Here is an 8,504-nt window from a genome sequence, read left to right as displayed (position 1 = left end):
ATACCAAACCTTATGGCTATTTTAGGTGTTAAATAGAAGAGTGAGGGATAGATGCATCATGTAATAGCCGCTCACAAAATGATAAAATCAATAAATTATTTCTTTAAATGTTCAACCAAAATTGTGTGGATATTTCAATAGGAATCTTGAACATAAGGTGGATGGTGACCATGCTTAGCAATGCATGGGCTTTACTACGTCGTGTAAAAGAGTGCATCTAATGAATGATATGAAATCTTGTTAGGGATGCTTGCTTCTACACAACCAGCCTAGAATAAGGTTGCTCATTAGCAAGGGCGGCCTCACGACCTCACCATGATTGCTTGTCAAGGATGGGCAAGCAATCTTGCCTATCATATTGCCAACATGTCCCATGGGTGGGGAAACTAGCCTAAGGTCCCCTTTAGATGCATCCACAAAAAGGGTGCCTATCCAATTGCCAACATGTCCCATGGGTGGGGAATGCTTAATAACTAGCCTAAGGTCCCCTGTAGATGCATCCACAAAAAGGGTGCCTATTTACATAGCTGCTCATTGCCCCCTCTAGAGATGTTTCACAAGGTCCAAATTATAAAATAATGCAATGTTTGGATTATTTGAATGGGCTTTGGTCTCTATTTGTGGAGGCATCAAGTTCAATACTCATTGGAGCTTCCATGCGATCGTGTTCTCGCATATTCTTGCGTATATGTTGGATGGGATTCGTGGCATTTCTTGAGGGCACGGTGGGCCTCTAGGATACTCATACATTGTTTGTGTAAAGAGTGTTTATGCACTCGGCTTGTGGGCATCAACCGTAGTGGTAGTGTCCTTGTCTCTCCAATGGGAGGTATAAGGTTTGCATATGCCCTTGTGTGGCATATGTAATTTAATATCGGCATAATTCACGTCATGTACAAGGCTAAACATGGCTTGAATGATGCAAAATCTGATCGCTTTTTGATAATAAATATATATATATCTATTGGTCCCCAAAAACAAAAAAAAGGGTTTACACAATCTAGCCTAGAGCAAAGGGCTTTTACCAATGAGCGCTAGTTTAACTGTTAGAGTGTTGGACTCTAATCCCCAAGGTCGTGAGTTCGAATCTTGTGGGGGCCTCATGTGGTATCATCTCCCTTGGGAGATTTATAAGTACAAAGTTGATATGTGGGCGGCCTCGGCCCCGGCTTGTGCCATACCCGAGGGGGGTGCCTTCCACCATACGGGGGTTGGGGGGGGGTGTGAGTATTTCTACAAAATTTCCTGTACCTGCTAATTTAGAGCAAAGGGCTTTGTAAAACCCTTGAAACCTTACCACCTAGAATATTGATCTATTGCTCAACATCTAAGTGCGATTGCTGATTAGGAGAGCAAGAGATGCCTCGGACAGACACAGTTGCGCCACCGGGGTGCCCCCCCCTTCGAGCCCTCTCTTTCGACAACCTTGGCCTCATCAAAGGTAGGCTTCTCTTCATCATCTTCCATTTACGTAAAAACCTCAGTGCGTTCATTCAATGTTTTGCCTCTTGCCGTGCGTGCGTGCGTGCGTGTGTGTTTGCAGTCATTGAAAGTTCTGCAGAGAACGGTCACCCCCAAGTTGTCGCCAGATGGGGCGAGCCAAACCCTCAAAAGAGTATCTTGGGCGTTTCCCTCTCATCTGATGAAGCGTTTCAGGTGGGCTTTCGCTTTCGCTTCTAGATTTGTGAAGGGCATTGAGCCTGTTCCATTTTCACTCGTACAGGGGTTTGCTTCTAGCTTTTTCTATGACAACATCACATCACATTTTCAGCATATCCTACCATTTTTAGGGTTTTGAAGGGCATTGTGTCATGGAAAGTATAAAGTTTTGAAGAGCCATTGGTCACATTAAACTCCATCTTGCTCTTCCATTTTAAAGATTTCAAGAGCCATAGGCCACATGGCAGTCTCATGATGTCTTATTAATCAAGCAAAACTCTATTTTAAAAATAAACTCAATATCAGGGCTCCCAGATTTCTAACTATGTCTCATCCTGTATCTTGAGTAGCAGGCACTTGCAGTGGCGAGAAGAAATCTTATTGTGAGTATGGATGTGTTTCCTAATACCATCTCAGATTCCATGCATGAAATTGCATTATCAGAAGTTACTTTGCCCTAATAGTACTGTGTTCTTTGAACAGGTAGAGATTCTTGATCCTTGCACTGGAGCTCCCTATACCAAAGTGAATGTGTCAACCACGTCTGCCAACAAGGAGCGTGGTGACATTTCTAGGAACTCAATAGGAAATGATAATGCAGCGATAGTTGGCGTTCATCTTTTCAGAGCTGAAAGCTCAGGGTAAAATTATAAAATATCAAGTTGCATGGGAAGTGACAGCATCCCCACCTTTCCGGTGGCACAACTTCCTTCTTTTTTCTTTCCTTCTTCCCCATTTGCTGTTTTCCTGATGTATTCATCAGCTACAATATCTCCCCATTTAAGACTTTTTTTTTTGCAACCATGTTTTTGTTGTCAGGATGAGATCAGTTTTGACATGCACAGAATCAGGGAGTGCTAGTTTACAACGCTTTTCCTTGGAGGAAGCAGAGCCGAATTGTTCTGATGATGACTCTGCAGCTGTAACATGGTCGGTATGCAAAACTGGAAGCATTCTATGCATGAAGGTGGATGCAAGTGAAAAATATGCAGCTTTTGGAGGGTAGGAATCACTGCAGCTTGTTGCATTCACAATCTTCATGTTGTACGATGCTTAGGTTTCTGTTCTATATCATTGTAGTATATTTTCTCTTGTTCAGACCTTTTCTGGTTCTAGGGATGGAGCTGATGCCACTATGTGGGACCTCCAGAGTCGAAGCAAGATCTGGGAAGCAAAAGCAGTATGCATTTGTTTTGGCCATGCTGTTGTTTACAGAAATTTTAGCTCTATTTTTTACTGGAGTTGGCCATGTTTTCTCGTGATAGTGCTCTTGTCAAAAGTATTGCAGCCTCGACGAGACAGTACAGGATTGATGTCGCCCCCTTTCGTGACAACATCAACATTTCTTGGGAATGACCACCGCAAATTGATAGTTGGAACGGGCCATCATCAGGTGATTATTAATGCACCATCAGTTAAGCTAGGCAACAGCTATCCACTGGTAAATTGATGATTTTATTTAGGTTGTGTGTTATGCCTGCACTGCACATTAGCATTGTCTAGGATGACTTCTCAGTTCTAGCACATGTCACAGTTGCAGTCGGTTGCGTGAAGGATAATCGAGGCTGCCTAATGAGCATAATTTCTTCTTATTAATCTGCAGATTGTGATTTTTCTTTCAATATCATAATTGAACCTGCCAAGCAGTCTGCTCCTCAAGCATGCACATGTTGTGATCAACCTATACTCTCTAAGTTGTCCGCTCTGCAAGCATGCGCATGTCATTGTCAATGGTCTTCCATTCCCTTTTGGAAAACAGGCTACCGTTGTCACCAACCTAGACATTTCCCAATATGAAAGGGGTTTGGTGGACTCCAGGACGTCTAAATATTTGGAAAGTACAAGCTTTGGGAACGGGGGATTATCTTGGAATACAAAGAATCACACTCCTAAAATCTAGGAGGGTTACTATGTTTCGCCCGACTCCAATGGAAATTACGTTCGCATCATTATGTCTGGAATTGAGCAAATGGGGCGACATGCCAAAGCACATTTGGCAAAAGGTCTACCTGTTGCGATATTTTTAGCGATAAAGTTTATGGAAGAACCCACTCTTAGATTGGGACATGTGGCAAGAAAGTGGACCAAAGTGAGACAAGTGGCCTGACACTTGTTAGAAAGTGGATCAAAATGAGACAAGTGTCACTTCAGCTATTGTGTGGCTCTCCACTTGTCATCATAGCCTTCTCTTTTCATTTTAGCTCATGGGAGTCCCAAATCTATAAATTGAAGCCCTCTCTCTTCATTTGGGGAGGCTCTCTTGCTGCACACTAGCCTCTACAACCGTTACAGAGAGAGCTTGGGGCAGCCATAGGGTCTGTCACAATTCCACGGATCACTTAAACACGAGACATAAGTGATTAGTACAAACCCCCTAAAAGGGGTGAAGGCTGGCTCACCTCCCAATTGTAGGTTATATGCTTTGAACCACCCCCGAGCTAGGGGCTAAGGTCTCACTCCTAGAGATCCGTGCGAGTCCTTCGACATGCTGATCTATGCTTTGCTACACACATAGCCAGAGTCTTGGTTGAACTTTGACCAATAGTGAGATTATGACAACAATAACCCATGTTTTGCGACTCCCACAGATCCATGCCAGTTCTTCAACATGTCGATCTATGCTTTGCCACACGTTGAAATTCCATTGGTTTGTGTGGAACACAATGCTAATCAATACACTTAAATACACTAAGATTTAATGACAAGCAGCACAACACAAAATGTAATTTGTTGAACATTGATCATGGGAGAATCAAGTGACAAGTACATAGTGTCATGGGCATTTTTGATCAGATTTCCATACCATCCAAATTTGCTCAAGCTTGTTCTCCTCAATCTCTCAATCATTAGCCAAGTCCTCTTAGGAGAGTGTTGCTCAACCATAGGCCGGCCGGGAGTGTTGCCGAAATCGACGTATTTTTGCAACTTGTTCTTTTGTGCCATTCCGCCTCTATGCTTCGAATTGAAGCAAATGCACTTAGCCAAGCTTAGAGCATAGTATAAGCATCCTACAGCTTGAATCTTGTGAGCATTGATGCACTATACGACGCAAGAGAGCCCACAAACCAGTCGCCACCTAACTACATAAATCTACCTTTTTTCGTGTTTTTTGAGCCCATTGGACTAGTCAAATCTTTGCTTCTATACATGATTGCAAACAATATGGTTGTGGTGAAAATCTTCAACTCACACTACCCTCTCAAGTTCCCATGTTCCCTACTACTTGCTCTCTATTGTTCTACCCACACATGGTAGAAACTGTCGGAATGCACAACGGAAAATGAGACAATTGCTGTGAGAAAGAAAACGCAGAAGTGTAGAAAGATAGAAGTTGTATAAACTCTGCTATATACAGAAAGGTCCGGTACAAAAAGGAGTGTGGGAGCAAGGGTGGTATTTATACCACCCTAGGCTGCTGGTCGACCAGCCCAAAAACAGTTGACAGTAGCAAATCATGTCCATGACTAGAAAAAACCAGTCGGCCAGTACAAAAATCTCAATCGGCTAGGACAGAGACAGTCGGCCAGAACCAGATAGTCCCCACGACAAAAAAATAGGAAAAAAATGGAGAGAATGTTACAGGACTGAGTATTTTACCTCTTTATCTTAAGCATTGTGAGTACATGTTTGCTCATGCCCATTTGTATGTACATGTGCATGTTTTTGGTCTTTCTCTTACCTTGTTGCAAGAAGCAGCAACTGAGACACCTTATGGGATAGCCCAGTCAGCAGTTGACACGTGGCCCAGTCAGCAGCAGTCGACACGTGGCACTGCCACATGGCACATGTACAGGTGCAGCTGACGTGGCACATGTAGCTGACACGTGGCGTTGTCGTGTGGTTGATGCAGGCGCTGTCGTATGGTTGGCTGTAGGCAATGGCACATGTACAGGTGGTTGCCTACAAGCAGGCGCCAGGCGTTGTAGTGTAGCCAAGCGCAGGCAGCAAGCGAAGCGCAGTAGGGAAGCTGTGCAACAAGCGCAAGGCGAGTAGCTGAGGCGCTGGGGGTTGGTTGCCATGCAGGCGGACAGGCGCATACAACGTGGGCGTCGGGCAGCAAATCGCGCAGGGAAAAAAGCACATGAGAAAAGCGCTGGGCAACCCAAACGCAGCATAGAAATTTTAAAAAAAGAAGAAAAAAAAGCTATTCGTCAAGGCCCTTGTATCCTTTTTCCCCAAACGTGTATAAATAAGGGGCCAAGGCCCTTGTATCCCACAACACATCTTGGGTGAAAGCTTGAAGGAGATCTCCTCCCCATGGATCAAGGAGGAATCTTCTCGGGAATTGTACAAGGGCTACGTCGACCTTGAGTTATAAATAAATACCTGCGGGGTGCCACGCTTTGGGACCAATTGGTCTTTTGTGCAAGAGCACTCTAGCTCCACTTATTTATTTTCTTCTTCTTCCAAATTTATTATTCCAGTTCGTAAAGTGATTAAAATGTGTTCACCGCCCGTCAAGTTGTTGAAGGCCGATTTCAAGGTTCCATTGTCGGGATACATCGTCAACTTTTTCAAGAGGGCTAGCCTATGGTCGACATATTTAATTCTATGGCTGGAACTAGTGCGGAGATGAAGGATTTATCTTCGGAAGAGGACGACTACTACTTCGATGAAGATGAGAAAAGCGAGCAAGAAATACCTTCCGATATGCCAGAACTTGACGATGATGATGCCACCTATGAAGCAAAGATGCAGAGTTTGATGGAGGGATTAATGGAACTCGCGAAGGACTCATGTTTTCCACAAAACTTCAAAGCTGATTCTAAACCACGGAGGCAGGGGTTTGAGAAGAAAGCTAAGCCTCAACATTTAGCTCCCATCCACCCAAATTTTTAGCCATACCCCGATTCTTCTTCTTTTCCCCCACTATCCATGGAAACCCTTTTAATACTTCTCATATTGGTTACTTTGGCGGAGGCTCTGTCTTTCATTCCATGACGGGTGTACCCAACATGGGCATGACTGGGAGCTATGGTATGCAAGCAGGTATGCATGGAGGTATGTATGGAGGTATGCCAGGGGTTATGTATGGAACTTTTGGTGGGTGGTGGTGGAAGTGCTTTTGGTATGCCTGGTATGGGAGGTGGTATGATGGGCATGGGATCTAATGCTGTGGGCAATTCTTTTCTCAAACCACATCCCTATGATAATCTTGTTCAGGGCGAGAAGCCAAAAGATTATAAAGAGAGTACTGCTGCAGGAAAGTTTGATACTTTTAGTGGAGCAAAGGATCATTTGAAGGCTCTCACCTTCATTCAACGGTTTGATGCGGCATTTTCTGGTGGTAACTTCACAGAGGCATCTAAGGTACGAAAGGCAGCTTCTTTCCTAAAGGGTAATGCTCTTCAATGGTGTTCAACACTTCTTCATCTGGGAATAGCACCTAGCACTTGGGTGGAGCTCAAGCGAATCTTCTCTTTTTTATGGTTGACACCGACTTTTGAGGTGGATATTATGACAGCTTGGCATCGATTAGCTTCTAGAGATTGTAACAATCTGGAAGAATATAACAAGAAATTTTGGATGCTCTGCTACCGGTCACATCCTTTAGGCCCGTGTCACTAGTTGAGGAGATAGAGACTTATTGCTGTGGGTTACCCAAGGAGCTTCGAGATTATTGCATCAAAACAAAGGTCATTAATATGACTCAGATGATAGAAAATGCTCAGACTGGATATGCCATGCTTACTGGTCAGATGTCAGGATTCAAGGATCAACGTCTCTTCTCCAAGAAAGCTTCAAAGGAGTCGAAAGAGACCAAAAACACTGAACCACGAGAGGGGACAATCCAAGAAGAGAAAATTTCAGCCCTTACCTCAAAGGAGAGATGAAGAAAGGAAAGAGCTTATAGCTGGCAACAAATGTTTCTCTTGTGGAGAAGCGGGGCATCGGTACTATAGGTGTCCGAAGAGAGCACCTCTGAGTGTGCTGCGTTGAGAGAAAGAGGTTTTGACTGTTGAGATATGCAGGGCATGGAGAAGACTTCGAGATCAGGAGGTTTTGATCTTTTTCGATCCTGGGGCTCGTGCAAACTTTATCACCCCTGAGCTTGCAGCAAAGTTGGGCATCAAACCAGAGGAGATGGGTGTGTTACATGAGGCTACTTTGGCTTGTCCTGGACATTCGGTTGAGGTTACACCGATCATTGGGAAACTGCGTCTCAGTGTGCAGACTTACACGGACAGAGAGGATAATTTCTTTATAATGCCTTTGGAGGGTTGTGATGTTTTGTTGGGTATGTCTTGGTGTCATAAGGTTAAAGCGGTAGTAGATATGTCACATGCACTCTACACTCAGTGCATGGTGACAAGATGGCTCATCATCAGAAGTGCAATAGTTGCACAGTATTAGAACCCAGTAGGATGATAATTGTCGTACGCTGTGACCCCATTGTACATCCTCAGTCCAGGATAAGTTAGGCACGAGCTACGCAGGTCATTCCTCAGCCTTAGCGGGTCAGTCAGTCAGTCAAGTCCCTTAACCCACTTGGAGAGAATCATTCATGCATGTAGAGTCAGTAGAAGCCTTAGGGTTTGCATCAGAAAGCACTGTGCATCCTGCATAATATGCATGCATATGCCTGTGCATCATTTAGAACATCCCAGAAGTCTTAGGGAATTTACTAGGATTTATTTGGCATTTTTTTCATATTTTATAGTATTTATTTAGCATTATTTGCATTATTTGTCATTTATAAATATAAACTTTATTAAATGACCAGCCAACTTGACCAACCTCCAGTTAGTATAAATAGGCTTTTATAGGGATTAGTTTCTCATTCAGTCTTAAGTGTGCTAAGAGCTTTCCTCCTCAGCCCTAGGAGTACCCTTGCCTTCAGCCCT

At 43.8% G+C, this 8,504-nt stretch overlaps 1 protein-coding gene across 2 annotated transcripts in view; it reads left to right on the top strand.

Annotated features, from left to right (window-relative positions):
- Window positions 1–1,260: 1,260 nt before the first annotated feature.
- LOC147638068 (Transducin/WD40 repeat-like superfamily protein) overlaps window positions 1,261–8,504 on the top strand; it is a 68,548-nt gene continuing 61,304 nt past the window's right edge. For both annotated transcript variants that reach the window (XM_086797938.1, XM_086797937.1), the window contains exons 1-7: window positions 1,261–1,441; window positions 1,544–1,656; window positions 2,013–2,042; window positions 2,143–2,300; window positions 2,479–2,661; window positions 2,776–2,839; window positions 2,948–3,052. In XM_086797938.1, coding sequence (XP_086654064.1) covers window positions 1,360–1,441; window positions 1,544–1,656; window positions 2,013–2,042; window positions 2,143–2,300; window positions 2,479–2,661; window positions 2,776–2,839; window positions 2,948–3,052 — 735 coding nt within the window. In that variant the 5' untranslated portion in view covers window positions 1,261–1,359. The remainder of the gene's footprint in view (window positions 1,442–1,543; window positions 1,657–2,012; window positions 2,043–2,142; window positions 2,301–2,478; window positions 2,662–2,775; window positions 2,840–2,947; window positions 3,053–8,504) is intronic.

Source organism: Cibotium barometz, chromosome 5 (genome assembly GCF_041138505.1).
Source record: "Cibotium barometz isolate CiBa-2024 chromosome 5, ASM4113850v1, whole genome shotgun sequence".
Lineage (NCBI taxonomy): Eukaryota > Viridiplantae > Streptophyta > Polypodiopsida > Cyatheales > Cibotiaceae > Cibotium > Cibotium barometz.
Note: the sequence above shows the minus strand (reverse complement) of the source record. Positions and strands in the feature narration are given on the sequence as shown.